Source organism: Lepisosteus oculatus, chromosome 4, assembly GCF_040954835.1.
Source record: "Lepisosteus oculatus isolate fLepOcu1 chromosome 4, fLepOcu1.hap2, whole genome shotgun sequence".
Taxonomy (NCBI): Eukaryota; Metazoa; Chordata; class Actinopteri; order Semionotiformes; family Lepisosteidae; genus Lepisosteus; species Lepisosteus oculatus.
Genome location: NC_090699.1, coordinates 21,381,500 through 21,404,474, shown reverse-complemented (window position 1 = coordinate 21,404,474; position 22,975 = coordinate 21,381,500). Strand labels below are relative to the sequence as shown.

The 22,975-nt window shown below is 39.9% G+C and overlaps 2 protein-coding genes across 2 annotated transcripts; both read left to right on the top strand.

Annotated features, from left to right (window-relative positions):
• The first annotated feature begins 15,751 nt into the window (after positions 1-15,751).
• Positions 15,752-18,263, top strand: LOC138238169 (interferon-induced protein with tetratricopeptide repeats 1-like). Its single transcript, XM_069188212.1, has 2 exons — positions 15,752-15,921; positions 16,550-18,263. Exons 1-2 carry the CDS (start codon positions 15,917-15,919, stop codon positions 17,904-17,906), a joined length of 1,362 nt encoding a protein of 453 aa, XP_069044313.1. The 5' UTR covers positions 15,752-15,916; the 3' UTR covers positions 17,907-18,263.
• Positions 18,264-18,801: 538 nt separating this feature from the next.
• LOC138238404 (interferon-induced protein with tetratricopeptide repeats 5-like) lies at positions 18,802-22,682 on the top strand. The gene is made up of 2 exons (XM_069188929.1): positions 18,802-18,910; positions 20,393-22,682. Exons 1-2 carry the CDS (start codon positions 18,906-18,908, stop codon positions 21,822-21,824), a joined length of 1,437 nt encoding a protein of 478 aa, XP_069045030.1. The 5' UTR covers positions 18,802-18,905; the 3' UTR covers positions 21,825-22,682.
• Positions 22,683-22,975: the final 293 nt, after the last annotated feature.

The following is a 22,975-nucleotide window of genomic DNA, read 5'->3' as shown; positions in this document are numbered from 1 at the left end:
ACCCCAAACACACTAAAAACTCTCTTCCTTTTCCACAGTTCCTACGGCTACAACGATTATGCAGCAACATCAACTTCCAGAACCAACCCCTCAAAATGTACTCCTTTTTCATCAACAGGATACCCCAGCAGTGTTATTGACAGAGCCCTTGCCCGAGCCAAAAACACCCCTCGGAGCACCAACTCAATCAGGAACTCCCGCCGTAACAACCGCATTCCTTTGGTGCTTCCCTACCACCCCAACACACTTCCTATCCCCAGGACTACTAACGACAACTCTTCCATCCTACAGGATTATCCCTCCATTGGGGCCCTCTTTTCTGACCCCCCGATCATCTCATATTGCCGACCACCTAATCTGTGCAACCTTCTTGTTCACAGCTCCCTTGACCGCCCTCAGCAACCATCCACACCAGACACTTTCATTTACAACAGAGCTCGCTGTATCACCTGCAAGTACACATCTAACACCACACTCATTCAAGGCCCCTCAGGACAATTCCGGATCACCCAGATGGCTTCTTATACCTCCAGCAACCTTATTTACTGTACCTCTTGCAGTAAAGGCCCAGCCATCTACATTGGAGAAACAGGAAGGAGACTTGGAGACCACTTCAGAGAACATGTTAGGGCTGTGAAGATTAAAGATCTCTCCAAGCCCATTGTTTCTCATTTTACCTCTGATGACCATGACCCCTCTAATCTCTCCATCTGTGTTCTCAAAGACTGTTTTCCTAACTCAGACAACAGATAGACTACAGAAACCAAAATTTTCCTGCAGCTAGGATCACACCTTCCCCCTTCTCTTAATGACAGACTACAGATGCAGCCATTCAAAATGGGTGAGGTATTTCGTGGCAAACCCCGGTGGGCGTGTCGCGGTATCACGCGGTATCACGCGGTGTCACGTAACATTTGACGCTCTGCCGGAAACTATCCGGCGTCGCTTTGTAAAACCGCCAGGGGGAGCTTAACCTCTCATGTACAGCATTTGAGCCTTTAATTTTGAACTGTGTATTACAGCATGTTAATCACCAGTCATTAAAATGTTGGTATATTTTATGAAAGCAAGATTGCTCAGTTGGACAAAAGTACACAACCTACCTTTATCAGAAATATGTATGCATCAAAGCCTTTACTGAAGATATTACTAATAGTATTGATAATGGATGACTTTGGACAAGCTGTGTACTCAAAGTATAATTTCTTTAGCACATTTGTACAAGCACTTGGAATCTGTCCAAGCCATACTTTGTGAGGCATTTTGTTTTACTTCAACGGGCATAAAAACTTCCTTGCTTTAACAGGGCGTTTCATAATTTCTAACTACAAAAATGATTTAAAATGCGACACTTATCATTCAACTAGAGCTTTAAGTATCACAAGGATCCTCAAGAGCACAGCAAAGAGTGTATTAAAAGACACTTGTATTTATCAACGCTTTCTTTTCCGTATACTAGATTTTATGGAACCACTTCAGAGGGGTGTCAGCCAGTCAGATTCCAGGAATCGGCACTTTAAAGGAAAAATACACACCGGTATTCCATTTCTCCCTAACGATTTTAAGCATCGAAGTATTTAACTAGCATGGGAAATAGCGTCTAGGTGCATGACTAATAACTAGCAGGATGTGTGTTCGAATCCAGCTGCTGCTGGATGGACTTTTCTTTTAACAAACATTTCTTCGAAAAAATAGAATAGCGATATTATGGACAATCAATTGACTTTTATATTTCAAAATATCGCAACATGATCGATTCTAAGTCATTTTTGATAACAATGAATAGTCACCTTCTTCCTTTTAAAAGCTAGCAAGACAGGTTTCGATTCACATTAGCTGGCGAGCCTTGTTAAAAAAACGAATGATAATGTAACATGCCACTGTTTGTTCATGAACAAAGTTATACTGAGATTTCCTTAGATACGCGATTAAAAAATAAATAAATAAAAATTTGAATCTCCTGCGGAACACATTCCATAAGAATCACCGGTTTTACAGTATATATCGCCTTTAAAGGTGGCCTCTCAAAATGCTTTACGGGATAAAAACAACCAGAACAGCAGCAACAACAATATTGTATTTCATTGCACTTTGAAAACCAAGTAATAACTTAACTTAGTACGTGCAAACGTTTCGTATGTTGCTGTCGTGAATGCCTGCGTACCCATAAGTATCTTATTTGCCTTGAGTCCTGTCTACAGTATATTTGTCCCCCTACCCCCCTCTCTCCCTCAATTCAATTCAATGTGTTTTATTTGCATGACAGATGGGTACAAGCAGTGTTGGGAATGTATACTTTGATATTTACACCCGGCGCGGCACCGAGGGAGCGTCTGCATTTATAACTTAGTTTTTAAAATTAGTCAAGCAATATGAAGCATCTCCTTTTACTTTGAAGTCCCTTAAATACATTGAGCACAGCTTTCTCACCACTTAAGATTGCTTTTCGATACCATCCTTACACAAAGCAGAAACTTTCCGATGACTCACAGTACAAGTGGAAAGATTACAGATTTTAATCGTCTTTAATTTTATTACATTATACGTTTTAGGAACGTTTCATCTAAACAAACACCACAAAACTATTTTCGATTGTATTTCTGTTATGTTACACCTGCAGTAGTTCACTGTTTTAAATACATCGAATTAAGAAAGTTATGTGTAGCACTTTAGATCTTTTTTTCGGAATCAGGGAAAATCTGATCATGTTTCTCTATAACAATAATAAAAAACTTTATTTTACATATCGCCTTTAAAAGTGTTCCGCCGGGGATTCAAAAAAAATATTTTAAATAGGCTGATAAAGCGTAGGCTACTGTAACTGTATTCTAGCCTGTATTACAACAGAACATTGGACAATGCAACGTAAATTGCAAAAATGCACTTGGAAGCCCTCCTACAAAAATTATTTAAACTGCGACACTGATCATTCATCTCTAAATAAACTTTATTTTATATAGCGTTTTAAGCGAATAGGTAATTAGATTGCTCATAAACCTAATCGCTTTTTCTACATAAACACAGCGTGATTGCTCTCTGAAAATGCTTTTCCTTTATATTTACAGTAGGTACTGTTAAACCAACAGCGTACTGTTAAACCAACGCATTAGCATGTTAAAGCGATTCTATTGAGGGAGTAGCCCAGCTACCACTTAACACTGTACTTCCTACTTTGAATACCTGTGAGACCGGTTTAATTCGTCACAGCCAGCACTCCAGGAGAGAGGGGTTGAGTAGGCGAGATTTCCAGCGAAAGACACCTCCCCCTCAAAAACCCAGTAAGCAGTAATGCTTTAAGTTGAAAATCGAGGTAGATTTTGAGGATGATAAAGAGGGTAAACTGGGATGGGAGGAGGGTTTGGTTTTGCATAAGGGGCAGAAGATTTCCCTTGTAAGGATGGTATCAAAAGCAATCTTAAGTGGTGAGAAAGCTGTGCTCAATGTATTTAAGGGACTTCAAAGTAAAAGGAGATGCTTCATATTGCTTGACTAATTTTAAAAACTAAGTTATAAATGCAGACGCTCCCTCGGTGCGCTGCTCTGGTATGCCGGCTCTTACACAGTGCCTGTCGGCAGTAAGCGTTACAATATACATACCCAACACTGCTTGTACCCATCTGTCATGCAAATAAAACACCTTGAATTGAATTGAATTCACACGCGTTGCAGTATGCTCCTATTCTTTTTATGCTCAGCTACTAAGATTTCCCTTCAGTGGTAAAATTAGATATGAATATTCAATACTTAAATGGGCACAGTTAAGACATTAAATATACTGTAACGCTTACGGCCGACAAGCACTGTGTGTAAGAGCCGGCGTACCAGAGCGGGTGACGTCACCGCCCTTCCCTGTGATAGCAGGACCACAGCTACTGGGCTGTAGAGAGATCTCTCTTTGGCTCACCGGGCTGGGTCCCTGCAGAGAGATGCGGAAGTCCCGGGTTTGAGCCCCGGACGGTGCAGGGGCCGACCTAATGTGGCAAGGGCGCCCACCTGAGCCCCCGTTGCGTTACATTGGTGTCAGAAGTGGGATGGGATAGCCCTTCGCCGGGGACGGCGATTTAAGCGGGGGAGAGTGTAACGCTTACGACCGACAGGCACTGTGTGGAAGAGCCGGCGTACCAGAGCGGGTGACGTCACCGCCCTTCCCTGTGATAGCAGGACCACAGCTACTGGGCTGTGGAGAGATCTCTCTTTAGCTCACGGGGCTGGGTCACTGCAGAGAGACGCGGGAGTACCAGGTTCGAGCCCTGGACGGTGGAGGGGCCGACCAGATGCGGCAAAGGCGCCCGCCTGAGCCCCCGTTGCGTTACAATACATATACATACTGTATACAGTACAGTTTGCATACGGTAATATGTTTATGTTCCTAAATCAATCTCTTTTATGAGCATGTGAAAGGCATGGTGAATCACTGTACTTTGCATGATTGGAAACAAATGCGTGATTGCGAAATGCTCTGGTGTTACTTTTACAAAGACGGTCAATGAAAAAAAGAATGTTGACCAGGGCAATACTTTGAGTTTACACTTACAGTACAGCTTGTCCAAGGTCATTCATTATTAATACTATTAGTAATATGAAGACAGTACGTACAGTTATAATTCAAACAGAATTAAAAACTACACATCCCAGTTACCATGGTGGTGCTTGTGATCATTGCGTCACTTGACTTTGGGGCAGAGTTTCGAAAGCTTAACCTATCAGCAACAAAGCGAAATTTACACGATAGGCTACCTCAAACTGTCAGTTACACGACTTTTAAGTCCCTTAAATACATTGAGCACAGCTTTCTCACCACTTAAGATTGCTTTTGATACCATCCTTACAAGGGAAACACACTCCATAGGAATCAGCGCTTTTATACAGTATATCGCCTTTAAACACATATATTTAAACACGCGTTTACGATTTAAATCAAAACGCGATTCAAATCAATATAAATGTATATTTTGTAACGCATAGGTGACTATTCATTGTTATTAAAAAGACTTAAATTCGATCATGTCGTGATATTTAGAAATATAAATTTGTTTGGTGCGAGTGAGGTTTTATTTAATCTCTGATTTTCTGCATTCATTGGAGGTTTCATTTCACACCTCTCTACACCTACTGTATTCTGACTTCACACCTCTTGACTGGCCTCTCTTCTGTCCCCTTCTCCCACCTCTCACTCCTCCTCTCCCGCTTTGTTCTCCCGCTACATTACCTTTACCTACTGCCTTGTCTTTCTCACACCTGAAGAAGGCTCCACGGCCGAAACGTTGTGTTTTCTTTCTTCTTTTTTTCGGCATGGAATTAACCTATTATATGTATAATAATATGAGTATAGTATAGATCTGCGTGCATTTCCTGTGTCAAAGTTTCCTTGTTGCTAGGTTTGGGTGTGGTTTGAGTGCATCTTATTACCACTGTATAAATGGTAGCTTATCAGATAGCTGAACTGAGACAGCCTTTCAGTTGATCAGTTTTGTTTTCTTAACAATCTAAAACTGGCACAGGAAATAGAAAGTGAGCAGCACATTTGTTATTGCTTTCTATTTTACTCAATTTATTCTGGATGAAGTCATTTAAGATATCAAAATTGACATCTTGTTTTTTAAAAGTTTTAATGAAAATAGTTTTTAACTGGCCTTGATTTAATAATAATCCACAGTATCTATTTGCAAATTGGGTATGCAGCAATGTTTTTCCAAATGTTAAATAAAGTCTTGCACGTATATTATTAGTAGTACTGTATATACTGTACTGTATAGCCCATCACAGGCAGGTACAAACAGACACAAAAACACATACGAGAGCCATTTTTTAAATGAATAAATCAGAAGCCAATTAACATAAGTGAGTGTCTATGGACTGTGGAACGAAACCCACATAACCGTGGAGAAGATAGTGTAACGCTTACGGCCGACAGGCACTGTGTAAGAGCCGGCGTACCAGAGCAGGTGACGTCACTGCCCTTCCCTGTGATAGCACAGCTATCCACAGCTACTGGGCTGTAGAGAGACCTCTCTTTGGCTCACTGGGCTGGGTCCCTGCAGAGTGACGTGGGAGTCCCGAGTTTGAGCCCCCGACAGTGGGGGGCCAACCTAATGTGGCAAGGGCGCCTGCCTGAGCCCCCGTTGCGTTACAATAGAAACTCCACGCTGATAGTCACCCAGGAATTGGTCCAAGGGTCCCAGCAAAGCTAATGCTAATGCCATCTTGCTGTATTCTGTTGCATTATCTGTGCTCTTATTCTGAAGAAGGGATATGAAGTGCAAACAGTTAAATCCTTTATTATATAATAAATCTGTCATTTGTTTTCATTTTGTAGAATCATCCATGTCCGACATGTCTTGCAAATTAGCAGATCAGAAAGAAACTAGAAAACATAAAATATTAGGAAGTAAAAAAGATTAAAATATAGGTTTTCTGAAGATTGTTTATCTTTGAATGTTTTTCATTATGATGTTTCACATGGCTAGAAATAAATGCTAATCGTATTAAATAGTTATCTTTGTGACCATTTTTATCCTTGTCCAATTGTCTAATACATTATTGTAATTATAAGTACAATAATGAAAAAGGAAAAGTCCCCACCCCAGGAAGAAAAAGAAAGCCACCCCAGTTCAAACGTATTTTTGATGTACACATGACTCCCAAAGGAAGCAAAAAAAACCTTTAACTCTCCCCATAGACTGGTGTTATAAGGGTTACAATGTGCCCCTGCTTTTATGTACTCCAAATGTAATAAAGTGGTAAAAGGCAGCTGCTTAGTTTCTTTTTCGTAGAAAGAGAAAACAGGCCACCTTCTCTGGCACTATAGACTTTCACAGTAACAGCACTATACTTAATATTACTCACAGATTGCAATAATTTGTACTTTGTACTTGTGGCTTTTGCATCGAACACATATTTAGTCTGGTTATGAAACCATATGAAACCCTCTAAGATAGCAATAAATTGGAACCGCTTTTCTGTTTTTAGCCAGAAACCTGAAGTCTGGATTGAATCCGAAACACAATTTATGTATTAATAAAAAGCAATGGAAGGTGATGACCTGTGGACCCCTGAGAGGATTAAGGTCAGCTTTTGAGGTTACCAGCTAGACAGTCCAGTCTGTCCTCACTGGTTCCATCAGAGACTTCAGTCTTGTGTTGCCTGTACCCACAGACACACAGCAAAGGACTGAATCATCACAGTATCACATGCCTGCCCTGCACTAGAGTAGGGCGGTCAACTCCATTCCTCTAAAGTTACACTCGCCTCTGGTTTTCATTCTGTCTTAAGCCTTAATTATCAGGATCAGCTGGACCTCGGTAGATTGGGATCCTATGCGAGACACTTCTAATAGCGAAGGTTAGGAGTCGAGTCCGTAGGCAATGACGTGGTCGAGTACAAGAGCAGGGGTCCAAAATCCGGGAAGGCATCGGGAGTTCATAAGTACCAAATTGGGAGGCGAAGGCGTAGTCGAAGGAAGGCGTTGGGTCAGATTCCGGGGATCAAACAACAAGTAAAGCAGGGTAGGAAATGTACGAATATGCAGCTCAGGAAGGAGACCTCAATCGTGAGTGAGGAAGGGGAGACTAGTGAGGGCTTAAATAGTGCTGAGAAGATTGGTGCATGGATGTTTATTCATTATGGCGTAAGTATTATTAAATATTATATATACAATATATACACATATTCATTACACATATATTCTAATACACATTTTGTATATACAACAATTGTATTTTAAACCTAATTTACCTCATTGTGGTGTATGCTATCCCCTTCTGCAGAAATGCTTGTGCTAGAGATGCTCTTAACTTATCTGCTTCCTGTCAAAAGTCAGTATTTCATTTGTAGCCCTGAAAAAAATATTTAAATATTAATGGAGGTAGATTGTATTCTACAGTATTTTTTAATACAAAAACCCATTGCCTAGCCTAGTATTTCACATCATACTGTATAAAGTGATTTACAGCCTACTTTTCTTTTTAGTTTAATCATTGCCATTTAAGATTTGTTGATATCCTGGAAGACACTGTACTTTCACTGGAGTGTCACTTCCCATGGGACCTCAGAAGGGAAGCCACTGACCTAGAAGATCTTGAAGATATGCTTCATGAAGTTGGTAGAGTGGTTTTCTCATACAGTGTACAAGAATAGATAAAGCTTCATCATTCAAGTTTTTTTTAATCTCTTAACTTTGAGCTCTGATGAAAATTATTTGCAAACCAAAGTCATTCTGTCAGAGTGTTGCTGCTCCTCATTGGCAATGGAGCTTGTGAGGGATGTGTGTGACTGGTTTCTTACCTGTCATGGACTCTCTCTAGTACTTTTCTTATTTTTTGGAAGTAAAGGTTTTCATTAAATAATTTCTTTCCAGAATGTGTGTGACATCATGATTACAGATGGATGAACTGACTCTGCTGACTCTGCTACAGTATTATATCTATATGTCTAAGAGCTTGCTTGCAATTCTTAATAAAGTGCGAAATGGTGGTTAGTGACAGAAATATGTCAACAAACTAACAAATAATTGCAAACAATAATGATGATGTATTCCAAGGCTGCTCCATATCCAGTCTTTATCATAATCTTTTCCCCTTGTAAAAATGTAAATTACCCACTGAAATCTGATAATCTGACGGTGCCTAAAGATCCATCTAAATGTATAAATAGCATTCAAGTGGAACTTTTACACTTATAACTATGCAGTTTGTAAATAAAAAAATATTAGAGCCAACCTCATGTCATAAAATATGAACTTTTCTATCCCAGCTGCCATGTGACTCACAACAGTGGTTACAATCAAATAAGTTTAATTAGTTTCAGGGTTTTACACGAGAAAGATTAGTCATGACTATGGCAGCCAGATTGTAACAGTACAGCTACCATTTGTGCCTAGTGTTATTTTTTTCGTTGCTTTATTGAGATTAACAAGACATTTCAGAACACTTGTTGTACTGGGATTTTTTATTCAATTGTACATTAACTGTGCATTTATTTTAGTGACATGTGTGTGCAGGCCTGTTCTTGCATGCTTCCTCTGGCTGGCTGTGCCTCAAAGACACTCACAGAGTCATGAACCAGAGGACACAGATGGAAAAGAAACAGAAGAGTATTTAAACCTCAGAAAAGTAAGCACATCTTTACCTAAAGGGTCAGTGAGAGTAAGAAACAAGCTGTGCAGCCATGTTGGTGAAGTCAGTACCTTGGTTAGTAGTTAGTTAACTGACACTTCTGCCTACCTCCCTCTCCAACAGGACCCTACCACTGACTACCAAAAGGAAGTATCCACCATCACCCTTCTTATCAGCAGAAAGGAGCTCCCCCAGGAGGCGAACCAGCTCATCATAGAGGTATCTCAATTTTACCTCCTCCCCAAAATCCACAAACCGGACACCCCTGGACACCCCATCGTATCAGCATGCAACTGTCTGACTACTTACAGTGCCTTGCGAAAGTATTCGGCCCCCTTGAACTTTTCAACCTTTTGCCACATTTCAGGCTTCAAACATAAAGATATAAATTTTTTATTTTATGTGAAGAATCACCAACAAGTGGGACACAATTGTGAAGTGGAACAAAATCTATTGGATTTTTGAAACTTTTTTAACTAATAAAAAAATGAAAAGTGGGGCGTGCAAAATTATTCGGCCCCTTTACTTTCAGTGCAGCAAACTCACTCCAGAAGTTCAGCGAGGATCTCTGAATGATCCAATGTTGTCCTAAATGACTGATGGTGATAAATAGAATCCACCTGTGTGTAATCAAGTCTCTGTATAAATGCACCTGCTCTGTGATAGTCTCAAGGTTCTGTTGAAAGCGCAGAGAGCATCATGAAGACCAAGGAACACACCAGGCAGGTCCGTAATACTGTTGTGGAGAAGTTTAAAGCCGGATTTGGATACAAAAAGATTTCCCAAGCTTCAAACATCCCAAGGAGCACTGTGCAAGCGATCATCTTGAAATGGAAGGAGTATCAGACCACTGCAAATCTACCAAGACCTGGCCGTCCCTCTAAACTTTCAGCTCAGACAAGGAGAAGACTGATCAGAGATGCAGCCAAGAGGCCCATGATCACTCTGGATGAACTGCAGAGAACTACAGCTGAGGTGGGAGAGTCTGTCCATAGGACAACAATCAGTCTTACACTGCACAAATCTGGCCTTTATGGAAGAGTGGCAAGAAGAAAGCCATTTCTCAAAGATATCCATAAAAAGTCTCGTCTAAAGTTTGCCACAAGCCACCTGGGAGACACCCCAAACATGTGGAAGAAGGTGCTCTGGTCAGATGAAACCAAAATCGAACTTTTTGGCCACAATGCAAAACGATATGTTTGGCGTAAAAGCAACACAGCTCATCACCCTCAACACACCATCCCCACTGTCAAACATGGTGGTGGCAGCATCATGGTTTGGGCCTGCTTTTCTTCAGCAGGGACAGGGAAGATGGTTAAAATTAAGGGGAAGATGGATGCAGCCAAATACAGGACCATTCTTGATGAAAACCTGTTGGAGTCTGCAAAAGACCTGAAACTGGGACAGAGATTTATCTTCCAACAAGACAATGATCCCAAACATACAGCAAAATCTACAAAGGAATGGTTCACAAATAAACATATCCAGGTGTTTGAATGGCCAAGTCAAAGTCCAGACCTGAATCCAATCGAGAATCTGTGGAAAGAGCTGAAAACTGCTGTTCACAAACGCTCTCCATCCAACCTCACTGAGCTCGAGCTGTTTTGCAAGGAAGAATGGGCAAGAATTTCAATCTCTCGATGTGCAAAACTGATAGAGACATACCCCAAGCGACTTGCAGCTGTAATCGCAGCAAAAGGTGGCTCTACAAAGTATTAACGCAAGGGGGCCGAATAATTTTGCACGCCCCACTTTTCATTTTTTTATTAGTTAAAAAAGTTTCAAAAATCCAATAGATTTCGTTCCACTTCACAATTGTGTCCCACTTGTTGGTGATTCTTCACATAAAATAAAAAAATTATATCTTTATGTTTGAAGCCTGAAATGTGGCAAAAGGTTGAAAAGTTCAAGGGGGCCGAATACTTTCGCAAGGCACTGTACATCTCGGCCTTTCTCGACAGTCTCATGAGACCGCTGGTTGAAGGTCTCCCCTCATACATCAAAGACACCAACCACGTGCTCCAACATTTTAATAATTTCCAATTTCAGGGCCCCGAATGCTACATTTTTACCATGGACATCACATCTCTTTACACCGCCATTCCCCATAATGATGGCCTTACAGCCCCCAAGCACACGCTGGACAAACGCACACTGCTTGATCCACCCACCCACACCCTTGTACGCCTTGCAGAACTGGTCCTCATACTGAATGCATTCTAATTTTTTTACCAACAGGTGAGTGGAGTTGCCATGGGCACCAGAATGGGACCCAGCTATGCCAATATTTTTGGCGGTTGGGTAGAAGAACACTTCTTTGCTTCCTACACTGGCTATGTTCCTGACCTCTACAAGTGATACATTGATGACTGCGTCGGTGCTGCCACATGCTCTAACGACCAGTTTGAGTGCTTTCTGCATCATTTCACCAACTTCCACTCATCCCTCAAACACGGTTAACATATCTTCCACTACTCTTCTGTTTCTAGACATCAACTTCTCCATCAACTACCCCCAACTCTCCACTTCGGTTTATTACAAACCCACGGATTCACACAGCTGTTTCCTGTATAGCTCATTTCACCCCAAACACACTAAAAACTCTCTTCCTTTTCCACAGTTCCTACGGCTACAACGATTATGCAGCAACATCAACTTCCAGAACCAAGCCCTCAAAATGTACTCCTTTTTCATCAACAGGATACCCCAGCAGTGTTATTGACAGAGCCCTTGCCCGAGCCAAAAACACCCCTCGGAGCACCAACTCAATCAGGAACTCCCGCCGTAACAACCGCATTCCTTTGGTGCTTCCCTACCACCCCAACACACTTCCTGTCCCCAGGACTACTAACGACATCTTTTCCATCCTACAGGATTATCCCTCCATTGGGGCCCTCTTTTCTGACCGCCCCATCATCTCATATTGCCGACCACCTAATCTGTGCAACCTTCTTGTTCACAGCTCCCTTGACCGCCCTCAGCAACCATCCACACCAGACACTTTCATTTACAACAGAGCTCGCTGTATCACCTGCAAGTACACATCTAACACCACACTCATTCAAGGCCCCTCAGGGCAATTCAGAATCACCCAGATGGCATCTTGTACCTCCAGCAACTTGCAGTAAAGGCCCAGCCATCTACATTGGAGAAACAGGAAGGAGACTTGGAGACCACTTCAGAGAACATGTTAGGGCTGTGAAGATTAAAGATCTTTCCAAGCCCATTGTTTCTCATTTTACCTCTGATGAGCATGACCCCTCTAATCTCTCCATCTGTGTTCTCAAAAACTGTTTTCCTAACTCAGACATCAGATAGACTACAGAAACCAAAATTTTCCTGCAGCTAGGATCACACCTTCCCCCTTCTCTTAATGACAGACTACTTTTCTTCTAAATTTTCTCCATTCATTGGAGGTTTCATTTCACACCTCTCTACACCTACTGTATTCTGACTTCATACCTCTTGACTGGCCTCTCTTTCTGTCCCCTTCTCCCACCTCTCACTCCTCCTCCCTCTCAGCCTTTGTTCTCCCGCTACATTACCTTTGCTTACTGCCTTGTCTTTCTCACACCTGAAGAAGGCTCCACGGCCGAAAAGTTGTGTTTTCTTTCTTCTTTTTTTCAGCATGGAATTAACCTATTATATGTATAATAATATGAGTATAGTATAGATCTGCGTGCATTTCCTGTGTCAAAGTTTCCTTGTTGCTAGGTTTGGGTGTGGTTTGAGTGCATCTAATTACCACTGTATAAATAGTAGCTTATCAGATAGCTGAACTGAGACAGCCTTTCAGTTGATCAGTTTTGTTTTCTTAACAATCTAAAACTGGCACAGGAAATAGAAAGTGAGCAGCACATTTGTTATTGCTTTCTATTTTACTCAATTTATTCTGGATGAAGTCATTTAAGATATCAAAATTGACATCTTGTTTTTTAAAAGTTTTAATGAAAATAGTTTTTAACTGGCCTTGATTTAATAATAATCCACAGTATCTATTTGCAAATTGGGTATGCAGCAATGTTTTTCCAAATGTTAAATAAAGTCTTGCACGTATATTATTAGTAGTACTGTATATACTGTACTGTATAGCCCATCACAGGCAGGTACAAACAGACACAAAAACACGTACGAGAGCCATTTTTTAAATGAATAAATCAGAAGCCAATTAACATAAGTGAGTGTCTATGGACTGTGGAACAAAACCCACATAACCGTGGAGAAGATAGTGTAACGCTTATGGCCGACAGGCACTGTGTAAGAGCCGGTGTACCAGAGCAGGTGACATCTGCCCTTTCCTGTGATAGTAGGACCACAGCTACTGGGCTGTAGAGAGACCTCTCTTTAGCTCACCGGGCTGGGTCCCTGCAGAGTGACGTGGGAGTCCCGGGTTCGAGCCCCCGACAGTGGGGGGCCGACCTAATGCGGCAAAGGTGCCTGCCTGAGCCCCCGTTGCGTTACAATAGAAACTCCATGCTGATAGTCCCCCAGGAATTGGTCCAAGGGTCCCAGCAATGCTAATGCTAATACCATCTTGCTGTATTCTGTTGCATTATCTGCGCTCTTATTCTGAAAAAGGGATATGAAGTGCAAACAGTTAAATCCTTTATTATATAATAAATCTGTCATTTGTTTTCATTTTGTAGAATCATCCATGTCCGACGTGTCTTGCAAATTAGCAGATCAGCAGGAAACTAGAAAACATAAAATATTAGGAAGTAAAAAAAGATTAAAATATAGGGTTTCTGAAGATTGTTTATCTTTGAATGTTTTTCATTATGATGTTTCACATGGCTAGAAATAAATGCTAATCGTATTAAATAGTTATCTTTGTGACCATTTTTATCCTTGTCCAATTGTCTAATACATTATTGTAATTATAAGTACAATAATGAAAAAGGAAAAGTCCCCACCCCAGGAAGAAAAAGAAAGCCATCCCAGTTCAAACGTATTTTTGATGTACACATGACTCCCAAAGGAAGCAAAAAAAACCTTTAACTCTCCCCATAGACTGGTGTTATAAGGGTTACAATGTGCCCCTGCTTTTATGTGCTCCGAATGTAATAAAGTGGTAAAAGGCAGCTGCTTAATTTCTTTTTCGTAGAAAGAGAAAATAGGCCACCTTCTCTGGCACTATAGACTTTCACAGTAACAGCACTATACTTAATATTACTCACAGATTGCAATAATTTGTACTTTGTACTTGTGGCTTTTGCATCGAACACATATTTAGTCTGGTTATGAAACCATATGAAACCCTCTAAGATAGCAATAAATTGGAACCGCTTTTCTGTTTTTAGCCAGAAACCTGAAGTCTGGATTGAATCCGAAATACAATTTATGTATTAATGAAAAGCAATGGAAGGTGATGACCTGTGGACCCCTGAGAGGATTAAGGTCAGCTTTTGAGGTTACCAGCTAGACAGTCCAGTCTGTCCTCACTGGTTCCATCAGGGACTTCAGTCTTGCGTTGCCTGTACCCACAGACACACAGCAAAGGACTGAATCATCACAGTATCAGATGCCTGCCCTGCACTAGAGTAGGGCTGTCAACTCCATTCCTCTAAAGTTACACTCGCCTCTGGTTTTCATTCTGTCTTAAGCCTTAATTATCAGGATCAGCTGGACCTCGGTAGATTGGGATCCTATTCGAGACACTTCTAATAGCGAAGGTTAGGAATCGAGTCCGTAGGCAATGACGTGGTCGAGTACAAGAGCAGGGGTCCAAAATCCGGGAAGGCATCGGGAGTTCATAAGTACCAAATTGGGAGGCGAAGGTGTAGTCGAAGGAAGGCGTTGGGTCAGATTCCGGGGATCAAACAACAAGTAAAGCAGGGTAGGAAATGTACGAATATGCAGCTCAGGAAGGAGACCTCAATCGTGAGTGAGGAAGGGGAGACTAGTGAGGGCTTAAATAGTGCTGAGAAGATTGGTGCGTGGACGTTTAGGGAGAAGAGCTCGTAAGAATGTGGGACCGCTTATACGCCCGTGTGCAATTCGTGACATGAATAGCCTAATTTAACCAATTTAATGGGTAAAAAGTTAGACCAGTTGTGTTTTCCTTTTTTTCTTAATCAGGAGCTAACAATAAAGGTACCTCTAAACCTTAGAGGAACCTAAAACTTGAGGACTTTCAGAATTAATGGTGAAACACAATCTAGAGAGCACAAGAGGAAACTATGTTGAAGTTACCTAGCTATGCTGTTGGAAGCAATACCCCAGTTTCTTTCAAGAAGCAGCTTGGATGAGTTAATTAATAACTACCAATATTAACTAAAATACCAATAGATGGACTGAATGACTTCTTCTTATTTCTAACCTGTTTTATGATCTTAACTTTTCAGTTCTGTTGCCTACCCCTGCCCTGGAAAGAGAGTGAGAATCATATAAAAACTTTATAAGAAGCCTACCGAAGGCCTTGTTGAACAGGAAGATGCACTTCTAGTCATGAAAAAGGTTTACTACCAGCAGCGTGTCATTGTTTAATAAAAATGTAGAATTTTTGCTTGATTGATATGTACTACTGATGAACTATTGATTACATCAGCTCTCAGTCTTCCTCTTTCCTTTCAGTAGAATCCAGACATGTACAGTATCTGTTTCCTTTAATTGTGATCACACATCCTTGAGAAGAATCACTGGCCAAAGTTCAGTAATGTTGTAAGTCTTACCTGTAGAATGACGTCATTATCTAATCTCATTACTGGGTTTATAAGGAACACAGCCCTGGACACCGCTGCCATTTAGTGTGTTTCACATCACAATTACAAAGAAGGAATCGCAGATCTTCACTGGTCATCAGGATGGCGTAAGTTCATTATGTATTTCTGTAGTTAAATGAAATATTTTAGGTTGAATTTATAGTTCGATCACTGGTGAATTAGGTGCTTTTTTTCATAGATTTGGATTTTTTTTTGCAAATTATATTGGTTAATACTTTATGTAGGATCACTTAAAATATTAATTAATTTAAGGACGGTTACCAGATACACACTGTTAAGTACTAAGGAAGTTGAGAAAAAGAGAAAAAAAATAAACAGGTAAACAATAATTGACTAAAGAGTAAAATATAAATGCCAACCTTTTGAAATATGTCTTTGCATGTCTTCACATATACTCTGCTTTCTTCCCACAGTCCACAGACATACTGGTAGATTAGTTGGCTTTGGGGTGTGAATGTGTTTGTGTCCATCTGCTCTGTGATGGTCGTCCCGAGCAGGGTGTACCCTGCATTGTGGCCTTTTCATGCCGGGATAGGCACCGGCTCCCATGCAACCCTGAATTGGAAGAAGTGGTTAGAAAAGGGGTGGATAGATAACTTCTTCACATACTGTATTACTACAGTACCTACATGTATAGAAGCAATAGAACATTACGGGAATATTAACAAAACTGAAGTAAATGCACATAATCTGTTTCTTTTTTATTCATAACAGTTTAAATCAAAGTGGTTTGAAAGCCAAACTGGAAAAGCTAGAATGTCACTTCACTTGGGATTTGAAGAAAGATTTACTTGACCTCAAAGATCTTGAAGACAGACTAGAAGAAGACATTCAGTTCTGCTCAGGCAAAGATAAATGGATCTCACGAGTGTACAGCCTCCTTGCCTATGTGAAATATTTGCTGGCTCAACATGACGAGGCATTGAGGTGTCTAGAGAAAGCTGAACATTTCACAAGGAAGAACCAAGAAAACGCATATGAGAAAAAGCTCATTGTCACTTATGGAGACTTTGCCTGGTTGCACTATGAGCTGGGAGAGTATAGCACTGCTCAGGGCTACCTGGAAAAGCTGCAAGAGATGGAGAACAAGGTTTCCACTTCGACAACTTTGGTGCTGCACCCTGAGGTCTTTGGGGAAAAGGGTTGGTCTTTGTTGAAGTTCTCTAGGGAGCATTATGAGACAGCAAAAGAATGTTTTGAAATAGCACTGAAAGAAGAACCATTAGAGAACGAGTGGCATGCAGGGTATGCTATTGCACTTACCCGCATGGAAGGTCTCGGAAGAAGGGAGAGAAGAGAAGAAGATTCCAGGGCGTTAGTGCAGTTAAGGCATGCAAGACAACTCGACCAACAAAATGCATTTGTCGCCATACTGCTGGCCTTAAAACTTGCGGATTATGGCCATGTAGATGAAGCCAAAAAACTAACTGAACAAACTGCACTGACATCACAGGAGGACCCCCAGGTTATCCGATATGTGGTAAAATTTTTTAGAGAGCACGGGGAGTTGGATAGAGCCTTTGAAATACTGGAAAAGGCTTTGAAATTGTCTCCAAATTCTTGTTTTCTGAAGCAGCAGTTAGCACTCTGCTGTAAGTGGAAAGTGCACCTATTTGTAGCAGACAAAAAGCACAACAAGGAAGAAAAGAACAAGTTTGCAAGATGGGCCATTGAACTTTATGAAGAAATTATGATGCTGCAGTCAAAATACCTCCACCTTCATACAGACCTTGCCCAGATGTATGCAGAATTAGGAAACATTGAGAAAGCAGAAGAAATATTTCAGACTGCATTCAGGAGGATACATCAAATGAATCCTGTGGAAAAGCAAGCACTGTATCTTTGCTATGGCAATTTCCAAGTGTATTACAGGCAATCTGCTCTGGATGCAATTCCGTGGTACAAAGAAGCAGTAAAATTACCATGTACCTCAAGGGAACGAGAAAAGTGTATCAAAAAACTAAAACAAATTAGATACAAACTAATGAAAACAAATGTTGAAGAAGCACAGGATATTTTGAACTTCATTGATCAATTTGAGGGAAAAGATCTTGGACACAAAGAAATGTAGGAAAAAGTCTAAGCTAAGCTAAGGCTGACATTAGGATTCTCTGACACCAAATATCTGTCTGATATATATCTGATCTTAAGTAGATTAATGACTGAATTAAATACATGATCTCTTGTATCACAGTGTTTCCCTGTCCTGTACCTGTGTCTTTGAGTTTTCTTTCCTTCCTTAGTTTGGATTGAACATTTTATTGAACATTTTGTTTTAAGTAACAGCTCTTTAAATAGTACACTATAGCTACAAATTACTAAGTAGAAATTCTGAATGTATATACAATGTTATTGATATAACCTTGTTACTGTTAGTATTGTTATTGTTCAAATTTATTTATATATATTGCTTTAAAATCCAGGTGAATTGTAAACGGAATACAAATTAATATTATGAATTAATATGATCAAAGATTGTTCTTTAAAGTTTGCAACCAACGTCAATAAAAAATATTTTTATCACTGAATGTCACTTGCATTGCTTATTTTTTAGCTTTATCTGTAAATTTCTATAATACAGAATGTTGAAATGAAAACACTATTTGAATTATCAAAAGGTAGTTACTGTATTATACTTATTATGAATGTGACTGTAGTTGTATTCGTTTACTTCTGACATAAAAACAATTGTGTTAGTATATTGCAATTGCTTTCAGGAATATTTAAACTCTTCATGGTGCACATTTTGGGTTTTTCGAGCTTCTTAAAGAAACAGGAAAGATTTGCGCTGAACTCAAAATGTCAAACGTAGTTTCGTTTCTTTTCGAAACGAAAGCTTGGTCTCAGGTCAAGAAACAGAATCGAAAACTCCAGACCATGGCGACACGAGTAATGTCAGCTGACTGGTGACAACAAACCAGTGAGTCTACACTTTCGCTTTCTGTTTCCTTTCCGAGTCCTGAGCTCATACTGTATACAGTATATATAAAGGATAAGGGGGCGGCTCACCAGTTTATTTGCACCAGGCAAGAGACTTTCAACAGCTGAAGAGATCCGAGGCAAATTATTCATGGAGTAAGTATGGATCCGCATTATTCTTCACACATTCAGGAGTTTAGGATCTATTCTTATTATTTCACGACGTTGCACTGTTTAAAATATAAATGTTCTGCAATGTATTGCACGTGCATTTGAAATGACTACTTTCGTAAACTGAAATTACGGTATCAATAACTTAGTTTTAAGAATTTGGGCTGTATGAATTCATAAAGTAAACTTATGAGCTAAATGAATAATTTTTAAATTTGTAAAAGATTGGTCGCCAGAAAATTAAAAATAGCTTTTAATCACTTGGTCACCCGATTTGTCGTAGCTCTTAACTATGGTTGATGTGTATGGTTGATACCAATAAAACAAATCATTCTGCACAAAGAGAGAGTGAACAGATTAATTGACTCATTTACACATATAAAATATACAGAAGCTCATTTTAACAAAATATCATATTTTGTTAAATAGAGATGAAAAGAAAATAAAACAGTAAATTAATTTTTAAAAACGTGATTTTCATGAAGAAACTGTCCATGATGACAGAAATTGCCTCAGTGTTTTTCAAGTTGAAAGTTGCAGTTACTGTATATCACACTATTCTGTACATATTCATCTAACTTGATTTGTCACTCTTCTACAATTTGTAATCTGCATTTGTTCATTACTTTGGCTTCACCAGTACAACCTTCAAAGTAGCGCAGGAGGAATAAAGACCAGACATAATGTCAGGACAGCTGCCTCCTGGTCACACTCAGTGACACCTGCAATGGCCCAGGGTCCTGACAGTTGCTTACAACACAGTAGGCTTACATGTGCCGATGATAACCTGTCCGAAGCAGCACAACCTAATCCTGGGAGACTGAATTGATCTTGTGCCATCATTTGGGAAATTTCGGTCAGGGTCATACTTACTTTTTGATATTACTATACTGATGTTGCGGTGGCTAGCATTGCTGCCTTGCAGCGCTGGGGTCCTGGGTTCAAATCAATGGGGTGCTATCAGCGTGGAATGTTGTTTTTCCCTTTATAAGTGTGGGTTTCCTCCAGGTGCTCCAGTTTTCTCCCACAGTCCAAAGATATACTGGCAGGTTAATTGACTTCTGGGAAAACTGGCCCTGGTTTTAAGGTGTGTGCTCGTTTGTGTCAGTGTGTGCCCTGCAATGGACTGACGGCCCATCCAGGGTCTATCCTGCCTTGTGCTGTTGGGATAGGCTCGGGCTCCTTCTCGCTCCTGTGTTGGAAGAAGCAGTTAGAAAACAGATGGATGCTATTATACAGACTGAGCTGTTGGTGGAGTAGAAAGGTTAGACAGTCTTTAGGAAAGGTTCTTTTGTCCTGAATAGCCTACCCCTAGCCTGTATTATTTCACGTTTTCTAAATTAGAATCATTTTCAGGGAAGCAATTCTTTTATTCCTCTCATTAGAAAGTGTCAATGTGACTATTAATGTAACATTAGATGTTGTTTTGCTTATTTAGCCTTATTTAACCATTTCTTTTTGGAACAGTTTGAATCAAGAAGCATCAATTAAAATAAAACTTCTCCAACTCGAGTGTCACTTCACTTGGGGTTTGAGAAAAGTTGATCCCGACCTGAAAGACCTGCAGGACAGACTTCAGGAACAAATTGGGCTTGGCCATGGCGGAGATACAGGGACCATTTGCTCCTACAACCTTCTGGCTTATGTAAATCACCTGCAAGGTTTCAATGAAGAAGCATTAGAAAACCTAAGAAAGGCTGAAGAATTTATAAAGAAACAGCATGGAGATGAATATGGGAAGTTTCTCAGTATTACTTATGGAGATTTTGCCTGGGTGTACCATCACATGGGTGACCTCAGCAAAGTCCAGAGCTACCTGGACATGCTGGACAATATTAACAAGAGATTCCTGGCCACCTCTCCAGCTGACCTCCAGCCTGCTGTATATGGGGAGAAAGGCTGGAGCTGTTTGAAGTACAACCGGAAATACTACACAACAGCCAAAGAGTGTTTTGAAAAGGCTCTGATAGTGGAGCCAGAAAATGCTGACTGGAATGCAGGGTATGCTATCGCACTTTATCGGCTTGAAGGGTTTGAATCAGAACGGATTAGTGCTAAGGACTCAGCTGCCCTGAAACAGCTAAGAAGAGCACTGGAGCTTAACCCAGAAGACTGTGTGATCATGGTCCTGCTGGGCCTGAAGCTTGCACATTTTAAAAAAAACAAGGAAGCTGAAGAGCTAGTGGAGAAAGCTCTGGAGATGTCACCAGACAACCCCTATGTTACACGGTACGTGGCCAAGTTTTTCAGACAGAACGGGCTTTTAGAGAAATCCATTAAACTTTTGAATCGGGCACTGGAAAGGACACCAAATTCAGGGTTTATACACCATCAAATAGCACTCGGTTACAAAAAGAAAAAGATTGCACTGAGCAAAAATGGAAATTATGTCCAGAAGAGCATGGAGATCGACCGACTTCGCAGACTGTGCATCTACCACTTGGAAAAAGCAACCACACAAAAGCCTTCATTTATTTATGCAGGGGTAGAATTAGCACTCTTATATGCTGAATGTAAAAACACTGAAAGAGCAGAGGAACTGTTTCAGAGAATGTTTTCTATTGCTAAAGAGAAGAATGAAGATATTCAAATAGTACATTACTATTACGGAGATTTCCAACTTTACCACAAAAGATCAGAGCACCTTGCTATTAAGCATTATAAGGAAGCATGTGAAGGAAAAGACAAGAAGTGCCTTTACAAACTGAAATCCATTGCAGAGAATCACATCTCCAAGAGCCCCCATGATGCAGAAGCCTATGGTATTCTGGGTTTTGTCCATCGAATGAAAGATGAGAAAATACAAGCCATTGAGTGTTATGAGAAGGCTTTGTTAGGTGACCTTGGCAATGGGGAATATCTAGCTGCTCTTTGTGATCTGCGGCTTTCGCTGATCTGAACATCTTTGTGTAGCAAACGCAAACTACCATTTATAAGAATGTCGTGATTCATCCATGTAAAAAAGCTCTGTCTTTTTGGGGCTAAAGATGCATGCTACATGGAAATAATGCATGTGCTCTTCATGCTGGTCCAGAGAAGCACTGACAAATTACATCAGTGTGGGTGATATTATTATATACCATATTATGTACTCCATATTACTGAGAATGTTCTTTTAATATAGAAATTCTTTGTGAACTATTAAACACGTTAAGGATGATCACAGTCTCTGAGACTTGGTTAGAATATGTGAACAGTTTAAAAAATATATTTTACAAAATGTTTAAAGATCTGATACATTTAACAGTGCAGTTCTCTTTATTGTTGGTGCACAAGCACATTTAATGATTTCTTAATTCACCTTCACTGGGCTTTTACTCAGTTATGCTTTGTACAGGTCTGGGTTCTTACCTTTCCATCTAGACAGCATTTGTTTGAAATTTCTTCTGCATGTCCTAATGGTTTCAGTGTCTGTTATTAAATCTGTATTTAATTCTACTTAATTATATAGTAATTAATACAATTCAATCATTGATACAATTTTAAAAAATACAATTTCAATTTTTCTGACATTTATTGCACACACTCTTATGTGAATTTACGGTATATTTAGCTTTATGTTATATAATTAAGTAAATGTATATACAGGTTTCAGGTATTTTGATTGCATTACTCATTTGTTGTGTTTTTAATGTCTTTCACTGTATAACAAAATTATAACAAAAAATATATTGAGCAGGATTGTACTATATACTGTGTGAACAGCACAAGGCATTATATTTGTATTCTGTACAAAATAAAGGATGATATATAATAATATGGTATTGCATATTCCTATTTCATTAATGATAAATTAACCAGTAGACAGAAATTGAAAATAAGGGGAAGTGCATTTAAAATTGACCATCGCAGAAGAATCAACTGGACTAACTCCTTTTGTTCAATTAGCTATTAGCACCCAAATGAGCTAGATGGTCTGACTTTTCTGACTTTCACTTATGTAAACATAATGAATTAAGCAATGCACTGTAACTTTCACGTATTATTAAAGTTATTAAAACATTTTTCACATGCTCATGATCAGATGTTTTTCGCCAATTGAAAACTAAT